Source organism: Anopheles gambiae, chromosome 2 (genome assembly GCF_943734735.2).
Source record: "Anopheles gambiae chromosome 2, idAnoGambNW_F1_1, whole genome shotgun sequence".
NCBI classification, from domain to species: Eukaryota; Metazoa; Arthropoda; class Insecta; order Diptera; family Culicidae; genus Anopheles; species Anopheles gambiae.
The window spans coordinates 18,343,340-18,364,086 of record NC_064601.1 but is presented as its reverse complement, the minus strand read 5'-3'; the positions used below and the strand labels follow the sequence as shown (position 1 = coordinate 18,364,086).

The window sequence follows — 20,747 nt, the reverse complement described above, 5'->3', positions numbered from 1 at the left end:
GTTGCACTTCTCTATATGTGTGTGTGTCGTTTGCTTCGGTTACCTCACTCCCTAGAAGCTTCTTCGGGTATGCCTTGAAGCTGGGATGGATAATGCCAGCACACTACCAGGATCACTGCAAAACAAGAACTGATTGTTGTACTCTCTCGCCCACCCATCCCTTAAGTACCCGTATAAATGTTGGCCTGGCGAGAGTTTAAGTTTGTTCGTCCTAATGAATTACTGCGCCATCTGGGAACGGTCCAGCGTCCAGCGTTGAATGGTACTCCGATGGTCGTCTCCATGTGTGGGGAAACCGCAATAACCGTTTGTACGTTTCCATTTCCCATTCGAAAGCAGGAAGATATTTACATCTCCCCGACACTTATCAAACCATTCCGACAAGCTATGACCGATGACGAAATTATAGCCCGCCACCAGCGCACCCGCTCTCTTCCTGTCCTGATAAGCAGCTGTAAAGATTCGCCCAATCGTAAACACGGCAGCAGCAGCAGCATGATTTACGAGAACGACCGACGACTTCCCAAACATCATAAATAACTAACATTGTCCGGCTCTGTTTGTGTGTGTGTGTGTGTGTGCATACACTTGAATCTTGTGCCATGTGCAGCTGTGAGAAGCTGTGATGAAATTGTGAGCAATTTGTGTGTTCTTAGCACATTCGTTGTGCACAGGATATTTGTGCAAGCAGCACCATCGCACAAATAAACACAATTAAATACCATTTTGCCCCGCTCCGCTGTAACGATAAAAGGAAGGTGTCCATCAAAATACCGCTCTCGGTTTTTGGTTATATTTTATAAACTTTAAAGAAAATAACTTCTCACTTCCCTGGAGAGATGTTTGAGTTGGTAGCGTTCGTCGGTTCGTTTGCTGCATACCATTTTGCCTTCATTCAACGGATTCGGCTGTTGCCGCAGACAGTGGCGGCTTCAAGTGCTCGCAGAGGGGAGAAGTATTGTGCATTCAACGAGTGTCGTTACGTCGAGTGATAAAGTCTCAATCAAATTTCCAACAACCATCCCCAAGGACATCACCAGCAGCAGCAGCAGCAGGAGAAGGGGAAGATGAGTTTTGCGTCCCACATCGCGCTACATACCCACTGCTGGGTGGTAACGAAATTAAACAGCCCGTCGCCGCTGCGCGTTTCCCTGAAGCAACATCAAACGCGCATTTGCGCCAACTCGGTGCTCAGCGCGGATTAAACAGCAGCGCCACGGCTGCCGTATAATGTTTCCTTTTCCATTCTCACTCTTCTGCTACCTTAGATGTTAAGATGTGCAGCTAATGAATTTCGCGGAGAAAATTGCGTCTGAGTGCGTGTGTGTGTGTTTTTGTCTGAAAGCTTCTTATGCGGCGCGCTCCCCAAAGTCCCAAAATTCATCAACAACAACAGCTCCGGTCATCGCTTTGCATTGGTACGATCTCATCAAACCTTGGCATTGTGTGTTCTGCTCCCTCGCCGCACCCTCTACTTCTTTACGAGAGTTATCTATTTATGTTATTAGAATTTCTTGTTTCGCTGTGTAGGGAATTTGCAGATACCACAGTTTGGGTGTACTTCATTGGGAAAACTTTGCCTAGGTTAGAAGAATCGCACACTACGGTAAAAGGACCATCGCTATTACCATCAACGCAGTATCTATTTTACTAACCTGCTGCTGCTGGTGCGAGCGCGGTAGTTAAACTTGCTCAACTCACGTTTAATGCTGGACGATTGGTACAGAAAAATAAATTGCCGCCCCTTCTTTGCCACCCAAAATCTCCAATTGTCCGAACGGTGTGAAGGTAAATAGCGTAGCCGCAAGTAGCCTCAACATGCAAATGGCCACAATGCTGGGTGTGTAATATTCCCATCACTTCAACACACGCTCGCACACCTCCTCCCCACCCCCCCCCCCTTTAGCGCTCCCCCGTATGGGTTGTTGCAATTGAAGTGAACGAAAATTTGCTGTCTAGAAAATAATGTTCATACTTTTCTTCTTTGCTTTTCCAGCCACTAGCGGTGTAGTTCGGATGGGCAAAAAATGCTACCAAAACTAACAGCAGAAACCTGACAGATCGACAAACTTATTCCTCACGCCTTACCTTTTTGAAAAATCCCACAATTGCATTCTAAGGGGCGTACCCACACACACACACAGGAACTTGAAACCTGGCAGCACATTTTTCTCCCTGAACGAAACTTGAAACTGCTACTGCTGCTGCTGCTGGTGGTGCTCTTGTAAAGTGCTCAAGTTGCCGCCACTGCGTTTCGCTTTTTTTCCCCAGCTACATTCGCACAACCCCACTCGTCCGGGGTTTTTGAAACGTAACGAACGGCGGAAAACATCTCTCAGTTTCACCTGACGATGCTCATTTTATGAAGACGTCAAATTTGCTCTCGTCCTCGTCCTTTTTAAGGGTGGTGGCTCAGATTTTACTGCTTTGCTGGTCATACTTTTAGAGCAGGAGCAGAAGTTGGGGATGGGGGCTGGCGTGTTGGTAGTGAACAAAAAAATCCCACCCCACTCCCTCGCTACCGGGTTTCATGGAAAATGGAGGACGCACCGTTTTATTTCCTCTTTGCGAGCGTTGCGAGCTATTAAAACTCTGGTTAAAAAAAACGGAAGTTCTTTATACTCCAGCAACTTAGGGCCCGGTACCCGGTTCGTAGCGCAAAACGCAAAACTCTGTACTGCTGTTGCTGACCGGGAGGAAGAATATTTTAAAGCCTTGGTTTTAGAACCACTGAAAACGAAGCAGCATCCTTATCTGGGAAATATTCAGATATATTTGCTAGATATATTTTTTTTTTTGTGTGCCATTCTTTCTTTTCTGTGTTTGTTCACTTCTTCTTTTACTGGGTCACAATTCGAGCGGTCATTCCATGTTCTTTTGTTCCCCCCCCCCCCCCCCCCCACTCAAGCTGCTACCAACTTACAGTTAGTCATTTCGTCGTAGCCCACTTTTACAACCTGGCATAGTAGGACGGTTGGGATTTAGGGGGAAAGAGAGTTCCCTTTTGTGCTTCAATGCACTTTTTGTGTACGTGCTCTCATCCCTTGCCAGCATGATTATCATTTGACCAGCACTTGCTTTCCCTTCATCTTCCCCTTTCTACGGGCTTGCCCGTCCCTTGTCCCTGTCAATTGCACTGTTTAAACACACAGATCCTGGCCAGAGTGGCAAATGGCCAAGGATGACGACAGCGATGACGGTACCCGGCGGTAGCGCGCGTGCTGGATGGGTTGTGCGGTTGCTTTTTAATTAAATACCAGGCTATCAAATAAATGACCATAAAAGAAAGCAGCAGCAGCACACAAAAAAACAGAACTATCCTTCAATGGAAAATCACAACCGCGCACGGAGCAGCAGCAGCAGCAGCAGTGGCAACAGTACGACCTACCACGAGAGCCGCCAGCCGCCAGCGGTAGACATGATGATGCGTCGATGCCGTGCCATTTTGCCGTGCAAACCCTTTGAACATTAGCGAAAGCTTGGGCAATTTGTCAGACTTCGTCGTCATGTTGCTTGCTGGCTTGCTTGCGACCGGCTCTCGTCATCAGATCGGCTGACCGGCTCGCCGCCGGCCGGAGAGGGCGCGCGAAGGGCCCTCTATTAAATACCGCTTAATGTCCAATTCAAACAACATTTACATTTTGTCGCTAAACGTACCGTCGACGCGCAGGACGGAACGGCACAATCTCTCGACTATGGCAGCGTCCGTGCGCGCACACTATCAAACCGGTGAACGATGCGCCCAATCCACTGCCGGCCGGCCGCGCCATAGTTGTCGGGCTGGGAAAGAAACCACTGCTATAACAATATTCTTAAATTAATTGCTCGGCTATCTACTAAATCATTACGCTGTTTCACACATTTCCCTATCCGTCACACAACTCTGGCCGCTGCACACAGCGGCGTATCGTGTTTGAGTATGTGTGCGCTAGGCGCTACAAAAACGAAACTACAAGGCATGGAGTGATGGGGGTGTTTGTGAAGGAGATGATTTATTTTCCGTATCTCGGCGAGATTCGCCGTTTGCACAGCGCACTCTGTAGTGCGTTTAGAGTGATTCGCCGTTAAGATTTGTGTGTAATTACACCGACCATTCGAGTGTGGAAGCGTTGTGCGTAGACAAAGTTTTATCGCTTCATTAGTGTGTTCAGTGCAATTTTTATTTTATTTATGTTTTCCATTAATGCGTTAGCAGCCCCAAAAGTAGAAAAGACTCTCATTAGTTTGGTTATTAACTATAATCGAATGCGTTCGCATCCTCCATTTATCGATGATAATAATCCTCGTGAGCGGAATTTCGGAACCCCATCCTAACCGTCTCACCGGCAATGGTTAATTTTGTTCCTCGTAAGAGCCCATTGTTTGGTGCGGGTGGTGTGCCCCCCTTCGATCAGCTCATCAGTGTGTTAATCAGGCTGTATCAAGGCACGATTAAAGTAAATTGAGTTTAAGCAGAGCAAACGCACGGCGTGCGTATCTCTCTCATAACCATGCGTGAAGGGCAAAGCAGCATCAGCCAAATCCTTGGAGATTAACTTGCTGGATTGTGTCCCACCACCACCACCCTCCTAGAAGCTCTTACGCATATGGCAGGTAGAAATCGGACCAAACCATTACTTTCTCTTGAGCCTGCTCCTGTCTACGACACACATTCCTCCACCGACATTACCTCCTTTCCCATGCTACATTGCCGGTAGAAATTAGACTGTGTTCTGGCAGTGCTGGAGAAACCATCTTCTCTACCATTTAATCTAATTACATCGTTTTTGTGTACCACTCCTGCTTTTACCTTTCGCACACAGCATCCTTCAGAACAGAGTGCGAAGGACAACTTGACCGATAATACCCACCACTCGCAGTCGCCCGCGCGCAGAGGAGGTTGGGGCAGCAGGCCACAGATGCCCTTCGTTCTCTGTTGTAGTAGGTGCAGTACCACCCATCAACATGCTGCTGACTCGTTGATTTGACAGGTCTTTTTCACATGTACTATACAACCGCACCCGGTCCCTGGCCTGGCCGCACACACACACACAGCACACAGCACACAAGAGGGTATCTGCTGGTGTCATCTTGCGGGAAGATAAATGCTGTAATTATCTTGATGTGGCGATGAAAGTCAAGCTGCTGCTATTCAATCTCTTAGCGAAATGGTGATCCAGGGCGGTTGGAGGGTTGGTACGGTGGTAGAAAATCTATAAATTAAGTATAATTATTACTACGGCAAGTTTTGGATGGTGGTGATGCGCGATGACACTTTTGTGTTGAATATTACAATAAGAAAACAAATGGTTTTATGTTTGTGGTGTTATCTGAATCTTTGTAATCATTATATATCTTTGATGATATTTCATCCACTTTCAGTTGCTAAATCGAACACAAAATGAACAATCCTTTCCAAATTGTTTGTACAAGCGATCGAAAAACTGTGGCCACCGCGCACCACCATGCCGTTGAATTGCCAATGAACGGCTCTGTACGCAACGATGTTAAAACGTGTTCGTGTTTAGCTAGCCTAAACCCGTACTATTTATTGCACATAATCAGTGCTGTACAAAAGCTGGGATAAAGAGAGGGCAGGCTAAAATCAAATGAACACATCGTCACATATGGACTGCCCGGCTCTTGGTCGCTGAATATTTCGCATTTTGTACGTACCACGGGAGAATACGTTCACACGCGCACCGCACCGACCCGACCCCCATATCTGTTCCGATGAAGTATAGCGACAAAGAAATCTCAGCCCCATGTACACAGGATTATGCTGTTATTACATAAACAGATTTATTACTTTTAGCCTGTTATACCTGTTACGGTTGTGCTCGGGCGAGCAGAGTGTGTGTGTGTGTGTGTGTGTCTTCTCTCTGTCGCTTGCTTGCTTGCTTGCGGCACACCAGAGCTATGCTACAGGTCGTCGCTGGAAAGCTGCCACCATTAGGGCGAAAGTAGAGAACGTTATACCATATTTCTTACCGGAATTGTACTCTTCACTTTTGTGCTTTCTTTCCCACTCGTTGCTGGCTTTTTGTTGCGTACGGAGCAAATATTATACAGTAAGGTTGATTTTTTAAAATGAGGATAGAAACCATCGCATAGTAGATATTAATATATCCATCATATCATATCGCATAGATATTAATTGTAAAAATTATGTTTTTTTTTTTATCTTGCAGAGGAAATTACCACATCGTTCAACCAGTACGGAGATCTCATCGTCGATTGGCCGCACAAAGCGGAATCGAAATCATACTTTCCGCCGAAGGGATACGCTTTTCTGCTGTTTCAGGTAAGTTGGTGCTTTCGGGAAGCTGCAAATTGCAATCGCTTACCATTGCCACACAGTATTCACATGTACTTATCGGTCAATTATCGCTAAGCAACGACATTTGCTGCAGAATTCCATTGTGATGAGGATGAAATGCCCTAGTCCTACGTTTGCCATTTGCACGAGTCAGAAATCTACCCTTGGCGCGAGAGTGTCCTTTGTGTACACTTTGTCTCGGAGTATTTTCTTTTGCCAGCGTTCGTTGAAAAGCCCATTTCCCTCTAGGTGCTTGGGACACTGGTCAACAGGAATCGTCCGCTTGCTAATTGGATTATGGTGTCAGCTTTACTACGAACACAGGTTGATGGTATAAGCGAACCACCGCAACCACGCTGTTTGACAAGGTGCACAATTCGTGGAATCTCACGTCCGAGGGATTTCGCCGTGGTCGTCTCACCGGGGCGTAGGAACGAAATCGTGCTCTACGGTGTCCTTTGTCCACCAAATGCGCTTATTACATCGCCCAGCTAGACCTGACCTAGTCAACGCATTATCAAAACATAGCCTCCTTTGCACAAACAATCACCGTTTGTCCGGCAGACCTTCTTCTGGAACGATTGTCATAAATCGTTGCCGGCCATGGCAATTCAAAATTGCTAGTATTAGAGGTGCACAACAACAGGTATCGTTTTTTATTTAAGCCACGTTGATACAACCCGTCCCGTTGCCGCGTTGATTGATTTTATTCTTACCAGTGAGTTATGTTCCTGGTGGGCTGGTGGAGATAAATCGTCCGTTCAAGGACCTTTAGTTACGTGGGCTGATGGACCCGGCTTCGACAAGTTAGTGCTCTTTAGTCGATTAAATTCCTCAAAAAAAAACCCATTTATGGAGCGTCCGATTTTGTGTGTTCGCCAGTAGAATAGAACCCCTTTTTTGTGTGTTTTGGGGGTGATATTTTGAACAGCACGCTCTAATGAAAAACAATCCCAACCAACGCTCTCTCGCAGCTCCATTTTTATGGCTAATTACCGGCAACACCGACGAGAGAAGCGTACGAAGCTCGGGGTTTTCCACGGGCGAAAAACTGTCACTCGTTGACGATATATCAACTTATCACAATCTTTTCGAGCTAATTAATCACTATCACGCCCCAACAATCACCGAACATTACCGATTCCGGTAGAGTGGAGATTTATCCTTCCACGATTAATCTTAACTTCGATGTCCGTCCGTTTCGTGCTTGGTGGTGGGTGATCCGGGGGGAGTCTTGTGTGTGGCCGCCTTCCACTCGTTAGAAAAACAACGGTAACACCAAAATCCCGGTGCGACGCTCGGTTTTTATCGCTACACTTCCTTTATTTTGGCGTGCGAACAATGAAACGGGCACCTCCCAAGGGCATACTTACGAGCGGCGGCGGCAGCGGCGGCGGCAGCGGCGGCGGCAGTGGCAGCGACAGCAAAGGCTACAGCTTTGCGTCAATAATTTTCTATTACCACTCTTTCGCACGGCTTTTGTCTAGCTTTACAAAACCAGAAAGAAAATGGGAACCACCATTTCAACGGCAGCTGCCGTTTTTTTGCTTGTCGTTTTAGACTTTCGCTGGCTGAATGGTTGACTGAACTGAGGAAAAAGGAGTCTTTCATCGACTTCTAAAGCTTTTTGCCAGAATGGGTATCCTGAAATGCTTCGATAAATTAAGCTTTATTTCATCAGATACTGTACTTAAGTGTGATTCCTTACAACGTACGATAGCTGGCATGAATTGTTGCAATTGAGATGTTTCTACCTATGTGTTGTGATTACAGTTTCTTGTTGTTTTTTGCAATTAAAAAAACAAAACAAAACAACTCAAAAACAAACAATCAACTAACACAGATAAAATTCCGCTTCGTGTCATACGAGACACGTCTTCCGTGTGATAGGAAACAGTGTCGGTACGCACGTGCAGTTGTGGACGCTGTGCCGATATTTTCTGCCTACACAGCACATTGTCTCCCCCAAACAGAATTGTGCCGGCCCTGGCATCGTCTTGCTCGCCCGAAAGGGATTGTCACCACCATCAAACCCCATCGGCCGTCAAACCGGGCAGATAGGGGTTCTATTGTGCGCCCTAAATGCTACCCATTCATCGTACTTTACGGCCTAGTTCCTTCCCAAAACGAGCGGCGCTAACCCGCCCCCTTTTTCCGAGAAAATAGCCACCAGTGTTCGCTAGGTTCATGTGGGCATGCCATCTATATTAGCACTGGTAAGATGATCATTGGATATTACGCCCTCCCCCGCTGCGTCCCGTTGTCTGTTCTGCACGATTTTTCTTCATGTGTTCTTTTCGTTTAGGGACATTCTATTGTTCTTAAATTTGCTTTTTGCTCCGGTCTCTTGTTACAAACACACACAACCACACACGTATGCGAACCGGAAATAATAGGTACAATTTACAGGATTCGTTCTGCCATTGCGCACACGTAATGTAATGTGGACACATTCGTCGCTTGTGGCAAACGGACTGAAGCAATCAGGTCTAAAACAATGGCAGCCAAAAGAAAAGCTCAATAGAATGGTGGGCTACTACAGTGACACTGATACATTTTATTAGATTCATTTTCCTGTGCCTTAAGGTTGCTACGTTGTAGCAAGGCATATTTGAACAACTCCTGGTTGCTTTCGAATTTCCTTCAACATAAATAATTATCGAATTTTAGCATTGATTCATTTATGCATAGTATGTTCCCCGTGTGTATCACTTATCACTTCTCCAGCACACTTGTGACGGCTGATGACGGGCGTCGGGTGGCGGCACTGATTTTTGGCCGGGCGGAATTTTCACTTATGAAATTTAAACTCAATTTCCGAACTGGACCCAAAAACGCTGGCGAAACTTTCCTTATATGCTGCAACTTGTTTCTAACGCGTGCAACTTCGAGACTAACTTTGTGATACAAACTTGCTCTCCAATACAAGCTACAGGAGGTGCTACAACAGTTGCTAAACGCGCAGAACGAAAAAAAGGAAAACGAGCACACGGGGCCGAAAGAATGTGTGTTGCAGCAAGAGAGAGGGAGAGAGGGAAGGGGCTGCTTGTGGTTTGCTTTTTGTCGCCCGCGCCCCATAAGACATATGCTCCGGTGCAAAACTTAATGCCCGCAAAACATGGTAATCACTTTTGCAACACGTTCCAGGCCAGAAATTGTTTAAGCTTTTACACTTCTCGGAGGCAAAAGAAAACTCTCTCGTTTGCGGAGCAGCAGCCCTGGGTAGCAGCAGCTCGGTGTGTAAGAAAACTGTGCGCTTGAGCGACAGTTTTCTCCCCCCTCCATCTTCGCCGAGACACATGCATTATATATGATTCCTTCCGACCGACCGACCGACCGGCACTCTTAGAAGGACAAACCCATGTGGAGCCAGTCACAGTTGCTTACTTATATGCCAGTCCGCCCGCTCCCCTTCGTGCGGAAACACTTTTCAGCAACTTGCTCTGCGAGCGGCCAGATTGATGTGTGCTTGGCAAGCTTCAAGCCTCTGCCAGGTGGCGTTTTTTGTGTGTCGTCCCACGCGTCATTTGGTGCAACATAGTTCAACTTGTCTTGAGAGTTTGTTTTCCTCTCGCTTATGTTATGTTTGTCTGCTGATAGTCAACATTGCCACCGCCTAAATGACTCCCCCGTCCCGATCGCTGTAAACCCCCGTGGTCCTTTATTCCTCTCATTTACGGTCTGAATTTATTAAAATGTACCCCAATCGAACGCAGCGGATGGTTTAATCTTGATGAAGCAATTACCCTACTTAAAAAAAGGTTCTCCAAGATAGTAGAATTCAATACCCCTTCCAAAAAAAAAAAACACCGCTCGTTCCACGAAAGGAACGAGAAAAGGAGGGAGCAAGGGAAGCGCGCAACGAAACGTCTTACTCTCGATGCGTAATGAAAGTCCGGCGGATGCTGAGCTGGGCTGCACGGCTAACAACAAGGCTGGTGGGTCCACGAGAGACATTTTAATTAAATTAATTTGACAGCCCACCATTGCCAACCGTCCGTATCGGGCCATCGGGCCCCGCGCAGACAGTAATGGACCGTTCATAGCCGTCGTCGTCGTCGTCGTCGTAGTCGTCCCTGCGAAGGAAAATGACCACACGTTCCACCACTCTCGGGGGCTGGTGTCTTGGTCGTCGTTCTATCTGCGCTTTCTATACCTAGCTTTCACCTACCTGATGATATCGAGGCCACGGTGGTAAGAAGCACAGTGCAAAAAAAGCCGTCCCCCGGTCGCTCTATGTAACGAGAGACACACAACATGAAAAGGAGAAGATTAATTGGAGGAAAAAATCTCATTATTTAAATGATCTTTCCCGCCCCGACATACAGCGGTGCAAAAAAAAAGGGCGCGGATCCGGAGGTTGAGGGGAAAAAAAACGAGCGATTGTGCGACTCCGAAGCGATTCTCCTCGGGAGCGGTCGACGGGGTTTAAAGGCGGCACACAGGGAGAAGGGGGGGGAACACTCTGAACCGTATGCACGGTTCGTTGCGACTGAGCGACGACACTAACCCACGACTGATGCGATGATAATTGAAGCAAAAGTCCGCTGGGGTAGTGGTGTTGTGCGCCAGCACAAGGGGGCCAAGATTGATGACAAGTATTTTTCGGGGCGATTTGATTCCTGCTCTCTCTCTCGCTCTCTCTTAAGGGTGGCCACCAGCCCCAGCGTCCAAGAACAATCGCGCGCTGAACCACGTGCATCCATGCTCGTGAATGGCAACGATGAGGCGATTTTTCAAGCGATTAATCCTGGCAAATTGTTTTCCTCGCGGTAGTCCTCCTCTCCGTTACTCACTGGGAGTGTTTTTTTTTTTTTTTTTATTATCATTTTCGTTATTTGTCGTTCGCAGGAGGAGCGCGGCGTGCAGAAGCTGATCGAAACGTGCGTCCCGGATGACGACAAGCTCTACATCACCGTCTCGTCGCCGACGATCAAGAACAAAGCGGTGCAAATCCGTCCCTGGCGGCTGGCGGATGCCGACTTCGTGCTGGACGCCTCGATGCCGCTCGATCCGCGCAAAACCGTCTTTGTCGGGGGTGTTCCGAGACCGTTGAAAGCTTGTAAGTGCCCGCAAGAGCACAGAGAGAGAGAGGGAGACAGTGCGGTAGAGCACCTTTCGGTTAATCGTCATCGATAATGATTTTGCGTTCTTCTACCCCGTGTTTTAGATGAACTGGCCATGATAATGGATCGCTTGTATGGTGGTGTATGCTACGCTGGTATCGACACCGATCCGGAACTGAAGTACCCGAAGGTAAGTGAATCGCTTCCAGCACCCACCCCCCACCACATTTCCTAACTGCACGATGTTTTGTTTTGTTTGTAGGGCGCCGGACGTGTTGCGTTCTCGAACCAGCAGAGCTACATCGCCGCCATCTCAGCCCGTTTCGTCCAGCTGCAGCATGGCGACATCGATAAACGTGTCGAGGTGAAACCGTACGTTTTGGACGACCAAATGTGCGACGAGTGTCACGGCCAGCGGTGCGGTGGAAAGTTTGCACCTTTCTTCTGCGCCAACGTCACCTGTCTACAGGTAGGAGGGGATCACTTGCGCTGCCTACTGCCTTTTTTCGGTTTTACTTTTGCCTGCTTACCTAACCCATCCCCTTTTCTTTCTCTCTCTCTCTCTCTCTCTCTCTCTCTCTCTTTCTCCCGCCCCGACAGTATTATTGCGAGCAGTGCTGGGGTTTAATTCACTCGCGCGAAGGCCGCGAGTACCACAAGCCCCTGGTTAAGGAGGGCGCGGACCGGCCCCGGGCAGTGCCCTTTCGTTGGTGTTAACGCCAACAGCCCCGATCAATTTCAACTGCAACTGCTAGGACGCCGGCGGCGGCGCGGGCGGGTGGTGGAGCTGGCGGCAGTGCCGCCGGTACACTCGGCTGCGCCGCACCGACCGATAGCCTCCCATCGCTATCCACCGGCACTAGCGCCACGACCCTTTCCGCCGGACTCTACTATGGTGGCAGCGGCACTAATGCCGGATTTGCCGGCTCTGCCAGCTACGTACCACCGCCGCCTTCGTTTCCCTGGGCTGCCAGCACTGCTGGAGCCGGCACCGGCAGCGGAGCGGTTGGCTTTGCCGGCGGACTGTCGTCCAGAACGGCGCGACACCATCATCACCACCACCAGCACCAACAGCAGCACCACCAGCAGCAGCAGCAGCAGCTAAGCACCCGTCCACTGTCCCTGTCAGCGTCTGCGTCCACGCCCGCGTCGACCCTGTCGCACGTGGCAACGCATGGTGGAGGTGGCACCGGTGGCTCATACCACCATCACCTCCAGTCGCGCTTTGGAGCAGCGGCCAGCGGCAGTGGTGGTGGTGGTGGTGGTGTTGGCAGTGGTGCGTCGGCGCTCGTGTCGCCCACGTCTTCGTCGTCGTTCAATCGTTGCAGTTCCATTGATCAGTACCATCATCATTCAGCGATGGCAGCGGCCGCCGTCGTCGGCAGTGGCAGTAGCGGCAGCAGCAGCAGCAACAGTATCGGCGGGCTTAGCAACGTTGCCGGCATGGCTGGCGTCAAGAAAGAAGACCTTCTTAAGCAACGCCTTGCTAAGCTGCAGTCGATTACTCCCACCACCGACGGAAGTCCGTAAGAGGTATGGATAAGTGTTAGGGGGTGTGCCCCTTCGGCTATCGGATTAGGAAAATACCCTTTCCAACGATTCCTACCTACTCTAGCAGTTGAATTTGTGAAGCCTCGCGAGAGGATGGGGGGGGCATACGTTACTTAGTTGTATGTGCAATTTTCTACTCTCAACTCAAAACAAACCACCTTTTATAATCAAACCAGAACTCTCTGATATGTAAAAAAACACAAACACAGATACACAAGCGTTGTTTCTAGCGATTCTAGGTTGGTTTTGCGTTAATGCTGGTTTCTTTCAAAACCAGAGCATGCGTTCGACGAAACACGGTAGCCCAATTCATTTTAATATTTATACTTTTAGTAGAATCCCAATGCAGTGAACTTTGTCGGGGTTTAAAAACAAAACAAAACCAAATAATAAAAACGAGCGAGAGAGCGACACATCTGTTAGAAGATCAAAACAAATCGACCGATCGATTCAAGGACCTTAGGTCGTTGTTATGATGCACCCTGTAAATATTGGCAAGGAAACACATTGTACGGCGGATACTTTGCTAGGGCTGGCTCATGACGCAGGTTGCCCTTCTTCGCGCAGATTCTCACGGAGGTGGCCGAACCCGCTTCACGGGGTCAAAATCTATAAAGCAAACCTTCGAAAAGCAACTCTCGTTGCAAGATACACATCTCCACACAACACCCCCCTACGTCAGGCAGAAGGGTACGATTTTTGTGATAAAAAATAGGGCTACATTAATACTAAAGAAAAGTAATATTTTTATATAGTTAACCATTTGCAATACAACCGTAGTGAAATATTAGGTCTTATAAAAAGAAAAGAAAAACGAACAGCGCGCGCGCCATCGCAATGTGCAGAGCAGCAGCAGTAACAGCAGCAAATAATGCCTTGATTTAGGCCGCCATGTGTTATCGCTGTACTAGGCTTTCACGAACCTTTTTGTACCTTTTTGTAGGAGTTGGGGAGAGCAGAACAAAAACAAAAATCAGAAAAAAAACACGTTGATGCGCATCAAAATTCCCCTGGGCGGGAAGAGAACGATCGTGTCTAGCCTTGCACGATCGGGACACATTTTCAGACCCGGTGCGGTTAGCACGACTCGTCTATCTATTTGGCCCGAAGTATCTCTCTAGCCATAGTTTTCACCACAAATGACAAAGGACAACGGTAGCAGTTGCAATATTCGACCCTGGTGTTGCCGCCCTGGTGCGCTTATCCGCGCGGTGCGCGCAGCAGGAGGTACATGATGTTCTCTTGTTGACATTTTTTAAAGAACCAATAATTGGTAGACTATTTAAACAAAAACAACAACAAAAAACACTGTAAAAAAGCTTGTGATCCTCCTGAAGCGATGAGCAGGATCGACACCGTGCTACAAACACTGGAGGGGGAAGGGGTGAGAACGAATTGTCTATAGTATTGATTAGAAGTTGTAGGTACTTACTGAACAAACGTTGTTCGGGCAAAAGCGGAGCAAAGGGGAGGGAGGTGTCTGGATGAGTTTAATTTCTGTGTTTTTTTTTAATTGCCATGACTCTCTCCGCCCCCTTCCTCTTTACAGCCAATTCTCATATCTGCATTGCCTCAGCAAGCCGAGTGATCAGGCCGATGGCTTTTTATAGATGTGTTTTACGTTATCCGGTTAGGTTTACGCCACGGTTTACGGTTGAAATCTTGTAGATGTACTTTTGCAACGACCGCACGCCATCAGCCGAGTGGCTAGCAGAAGGTGGGGAGAAGCAAACCACCTGTATAGTAAAGCGCAGAGGTGAAATATGCAAACTGCTTAAAAACACATACAAAAACAAAACGGCTCGGCATTCTATTGCCGCAGCCGAAAGTCAAAATCTTTGTACGTTAAACGCATACCTTTTTCTATTCAATTAGTGTAAACGTGCTTTCAACCCCTATCGAAAATCAAGCTCACGTTTCAGTGTTTGAGTGTGTGTGTGTATGTACCGCGCGTACGTGTATAAGGCCGCGGATGCATAAAAACACAGCCGGCAAAAAAAAGCAAACGATCTGATCTAGATAAAAATCGTATAAACTAATACATAAGGATTGATATACATAAACATATAAAACAAAACGTATATATATATATATCGTGCGCTTATATAGCAGCAGCATACATTTAGACTGGTGTAGATATATAGCAAGCGAGATAGATTTGGAATGGTGGCGTCAGTTGGCCATCGATTTTTTTTTAAGTTTGTTTCATATTTCCGTTCTCAAAATCAGAGCCACAACACTTGGACCCACAGGTAGCGTAGATAGTGAAACAAAAGTAATACTAAATAATTGAAATCTTTTAGCAATATTGAACCGTGACCAGCGCTGCTGATTGTGGATAAGTATAGACTGTAGACACTTTTTTACTGAAATGTGTGAAACGCCGCACTGTGCGAACATAGTTTAATTGCTAGCATTATGTTTACGATTTCTTCAAAGCGCATGATCATATCAATCGTCCTTTGCGAGTAGGAATTTTGTAAAATGTCCTGTGTTTTTTTTTAGAGCGGCCTCTTATTTCGAGAGACACGCAAAGGAAACTGTTCTAGTTAAAACCGTAGCGCCATCATCCTTTGTTCGACTATGAAAAGCAAGCAAGCAAGCAACTTATCGCGCTGTTTGCTGATGTGAATAATAGTGGGCAACTAATTAAAACAATACAGACACACACACACATACATACACACATACATACCAAACACAACCTTACCGGTTGATTGTAACATAGCAAACCACCTTATTGCAATTCAGACGATCGCACCGTGTAATATACTACTTTTTTCCCAGCAAACGATATTTGCGCAGCAAAAAGTAGCTGGGGCTACCCGCGAACGAAACACTCCAACCCGATGTTTTGCTCGCGCTCGGCTTATTTCGAATATGAATAAAAGTGTAAAAGACGTGTTTTTATAAAACCTTTAAACCTTTAAACCAAAAGAAGTACGCTAATCAAACCCCCCCTGTTATATATCATGGCTAAAGTAATGAACGATTTGCGAGAAAGAGAGTTATGAAAGAGTGAATGCCACAGCTCCATCGTTACACAGCTTTCTAGTTGTCAGCAAATAGGAACACGGGGGTTGCCGCGGGTTTAGTGTGTTCGATTGCTGCGCCTGGTATTATTCCTTAATAAGTAAGAAGGAAGGCACGCTAAATAATGACGCTAAGCATCTAGCCGAAGGTACGAACGTGTGCGCTCTAAGCTGGGAAGCTTAGGACGCGCGCACGGTAGGAAGGGAGAAAGCACGCAACCGGGCGTATATGATGATCAGCAGCCACACTTAAAGTCACCGAAAGTGATGAATGTTTTTTTTTCCTGCTTGTTCTAATCATTTTGTACCGCACTGGTGATACGCACCACCGTGGTTGTGTGCGCAATAAATACGCAACTGTGAATGTAGGTAAACTCTTTGCATAAAACAGACCTAACGGCATCATTCTGTTGAGGAAATCGCGCGTGTGTGTGTATGTGTGTGTGTGAGAGAGAATGTACTTGGTGTATGTAAAACACTTTTATATTTAATGATACGCAACAACAACAACAAAAAACTCTAAAAGACAAAGGTAATGCTCCTTGCGCTAGACTCTCATAAAAAAAAAAAATAGCAAAATCAACAAAAGTACGTTTTTAAACGAAGTTTCTTAGCTACTATCTTTAAAGAACACTATTTAGCTAGCGAATAAACTTAAAAACCCCCACACAAAAAAAAAACCCTTTCCGTAGGCCAGAAAGAGAAACGGGTGGCTGAGTTGCGGGATACGTTAAATATCGATTTCGTTCGCGCGCTGTCGCTTTAGTTTTAGCATAAATTGTTGAATACGTTTTTAAGGTAGGCCAGTACAAAAAGCCCGTTTTCTATGTAGACAAATCAGTAGAGACACTCTACTACTAGTAGTAGTAGCAAGCGCTTGCTCTCCTAGCATATATATTTTTGTACAAGCCCCTCGCCCATTTTTGCATCCAGAGTTACTGTTAGTTCCGGATTGAGTTTGAGTTCAATTTAATTGTTGTAACATGATGTAAATGGAATGTGTGCGTTAAATGAGTGCAAACGATGGTGAGTGGCAAGTGAGCGAATAATTTGAAGCGGCTAATGCGAATTATGAAGAGAAAAATATGAAACAAAAATGAAATGGCTGAATTTGCTTGCGTGTGTAATCAGCCACAGAGGGAAGCGATAGGCAAAAGGAAGAGATTTGAACACATTTTAACGAAACACGAACGAATGAGCATAGTTAATTGTGCTGTGTGTAGAACAGAAACAGAGCGATGCTGAAACAAAACCCATTGGAAGAATGAGACTCCCGATCTCATGCATGTGCTGCTTACTACGCTTTATCAGAATAATACGATCTCGAGTGGGCCACAGCTACAGTCTTACCAAACCGTGCACAAAACCGCTCGATACACGAGTTTTGGCAACAGCGGGCGCGCTTCGCCTCGAACAGAGAGCGTAACCTTCTTCCATCGTGAACGAAACAAAAAAAAACCCGTGCAAAAATTAACCGATACATAACTACAGCGCAATGCTTATGGATAACCTTTTACCGTAGAACTATATTAAACCGTTATCGTCCGACGTTCCCCTTTTTTTAAAAAAACAGCAAAACAAAAAGGGGGGGGGTATTCAAATACTGCTGCTACTGGGAGAAGGGAGAAACGGCAAGCGAATGACTACTCTATCCTGTACCACGGCAGCGAGAGCAGCTCCCCCAATCACGTAGCGGAGCAGCAGTGTTAGTATATTTTTCTATCCGATAGTGCATAAAACAGTAGATACATTTTTAAACCTGCTCTCCCACTTTATCTCCCCCCAACTAAAGACAAAAGCTAGAACATGCCATCCCCACCCCCGAGATATCAAGTGCGTGCGTGCGTGCGTGCGTGTACCACCAAACGGATGCGAGAGAAACACACACACGGACACGGACACACGTATAGAGAGAGAAAGAGAGAAAACAGAAACGTTATTATATTTTTGTGCACCAACTTTTCCAATGCCGCGCCGCGGGGCCCATGAGCTCGTACCAGGCCAGGCCCACGGGCCCATTTGGTACGGTCGGGACCGCCGGTGGTTAAACGCGACACATCAAGAACATACAACTTCAACGAGGTTTCTAGTAAAATTCTTCTTAGTGAAATTAGTGCAAACCTGGTGAACCAGGTCCTAGACACATGTGCTGGGTTCTGGTTCTGTGTTGCAGCAAGCAGGAGTAGCTTTCTTACCAGAGCAAACATTATAAAAAGACGTTTCGTACCGCGTAAAACAACCTGCGAACTCATCTTGTTGCTGCGCGGGGGTGAAAATGCATACAAAAAAGTGTTCGTTTGAACCGTGTTCATTGCACTTGGAAAAGCTATGGCTGACAAAGGCATCATCAGAAAGACAGTGTTAAATTTAACGTTTTAGTGAAGAGAGGGAGAGAGAGAAAGAGGGACAAGGAAACTGGATGATTTTCTCGCCTCGGTTTAGAGAGCTAGTGGGTCACACACACACACACATACACACACACACACACACACACACACACACACACACACACACACACACACACACACACACACACACACACACACACACACACACACACACACACACACACACAAACACACACATCTACACACACTCGTACACACAATTCAAGTACACTTAGTACAAATTAGCTAAATTTCTGAAGCATTATATTTCGACGACACACACACACACACACACACCCACTTTCTTCTTAATGCCCCGACCGATGCCAAGGTGAGCCGGAATGTGCAATGAAAACCAAAAACACAAAAGCAAAGCTGACCAAACCAAAAAAGTGTGTTGTTAAAGAGATGGGGCAAAATGTGTGAAAAGGCAGTTGTTGTTTGTAAAGATTTGGTTTAACGCTTTAAGATTTAGTAGCCCAAAATCGCAAATTCTAGAAGACCGCAAAAAGGATTAAACGCTAAAGCAAACTAGCTAAACCACACCGCACTAGCGGCTACAAGCCGCCCTGGGCCAAATGCGTTTTGTACGATAGTATTCGCTGATACAGTATTGATTTTTAATGTAAGTGTTTGTTGCGCGAGGCTGTCCAAGGCAAACAAAAAAAAGCTTTAGTAAAAAATAGTTTGTTTGGTTTTGTTTTTCTCCACCCTCTCCTTTTTCCGTTCTCCCACGCGCCCTCGCATACGTTAATTGTTGCTTAGTTTTTGTTCGCCTAGTAGCGGCCTATATAAGAAAGGAACCAAAGGGTGGCAAAAACGGAACCGATCTAGTCCAATGTTGGTTCCTCGTCCTTCTTCCAAAGTGCATGTGCAACGCACTCCCCGCTCAGACACACACACACACACTCGTATAGTGGAGACACACACACACATATGTATATTATATATTTTTGTACTACTACTTCAAAACAAACTACGCCAAAACAAACAAACGTTACAACTTCTCGCGTACCTTTTGCTCGCCGATTACTGTATTGCTCACCGGGGGATGGGAATGATAAGGTAACCTGGTTTGATTGGGCCCGAATCGATTGGCAGCGGCTTGGTTAGTTGAATACGGCACGTGTTGTTGTTGTAAAACAAAAAAAAAACATTTCCAAAAATGCGCTATTTACCCATTTAGCCCCCACCCTTTTTTAGTCCGGCTTTATACGACAAACCCCTTGTTACAAAATAGTGCTAAACTAAATAGTCCACTGGACAACGAATTTACACTAGTCAGCCCCTTTTATTGTTTAATTTAAATCCTGCTTTTGAATGCGAAAGGAAAACCGTACTCATTTTATCGTCATCGAGGTTGTTGTTTGCTAGTTTTTTTTTCCAATCGGAACTTCCATCCTGAGTTCCACTCCCAATTTGCAGTTGTGCTTTTTATCAACTCCATATAATAACCAGATCCCACATGTTATTGAAGCATGTACAGATATCCCCAGCGATGATATAAAACCCAAAAATACAATACAACAACACAGTAAGAGACAGAGAGAGAGAAAGAGAGAAAGAGAAAGAGAGAGAAAGAGAGAAAGAGAGAGAGAGAGAGAGAGAGAGAGAATCAGAGGGGGCGCTTTTAATCCAAACCCAGGCAAAGAATAGTAGAAATAACCGATGGACGTTCTTCGGTGCAAAGTGGTGTGACACACTCTGACGGGAGGAGGTGATGATTGTTTTAGTGTTGCTATCGTTTCTCTATTTTTTGTACTAATCAATACCCGAATCAACGTTATCTAGTTAAATGAAGAGCAAACATAAAACACGGAATGAAAAATCTTTATCGTGCAAGGTTGATGTTGTAACAGGCAAGCGAAGAGATCATTTCCACATCAACCACATCCAGCCAGCCACAGATATCGGCTTGCTCTGTACTGGGAGGTTGGAGCAGAAGCTGTCCTTTGTCAGGTTTTGTTCGCTCAATCTATAAAGTGTAGCGATAGAGAAGCGAAAAGACTAGCACGGATAGGAACTCCCCGGGCTAAGGTCCGCATCGCAGTACGATCGTACTAAGACAAAGACAGTATAAGCGATACCAAACGCACCCCCCCCCCCCCCCCCTCCCTACATACTCATATCTTGCATTGGCAGCTATCATAAAACCCCCTATCACAGGATATAAGAAAAACGAAGATAAAATAGAACCATATAAACCCGGATTTTGTGTAATTTAAGCAATGGAAAAACAGAAAGCGAAGGAGAAAGTGAAACTATGCCAGCTTATAACATAACGATAAAATAATACCATTCAAAGCTGTACGCTGTTCAAACCCCTCTCCTCCCCCTCCCCCCCCCCCCCCCCCCCCCTACACACAACCACACAACACAACAGTACCAACTCTACCAACCATTCAGCCGTTTA

The 20,747-nt window shown here is 46.3% G+C and overlaps 1 protein-coding gene across 1 annotated transcript in view; it reads left to right on the top strand.

Moving 5' to 3' along the window:
* Window positions 1–13,352, top strand: part of LOC1269262 (translational regulator orb2) — a 301,340-nt gene extending 287,988 nt beyond the window's left edge. The window contains exons 6-10 of the mRNA XM_061648429.1: window positions 6,171–6,283; window positions 11,150–11,360; window positions 11,469–11,554; window positions 11,627–11,833; window positions 11,965–13,352. Of these exons, the coding sequence (XP_061504413.1) occupies window positions 6,171–6,283; window positions 11,150–11,360; window positions 11,469–11,554; window positions 11,627–11,833; window positions 11,965–12,081 (734 nt within the window). The 3' untranslated portion in view covers window positions 12,082–13,352. The remainder of the gene's footprint in view (window positions 1–6,170; window positions 6,284–11,149; window positions 11,361–11,468; window positions 11,555–11,626; window positions 11,834–11,964) is intronic.
* The last annotated feature ends 7,395 nt before the right edge of the window (window positions 13,353–20,747 follow it).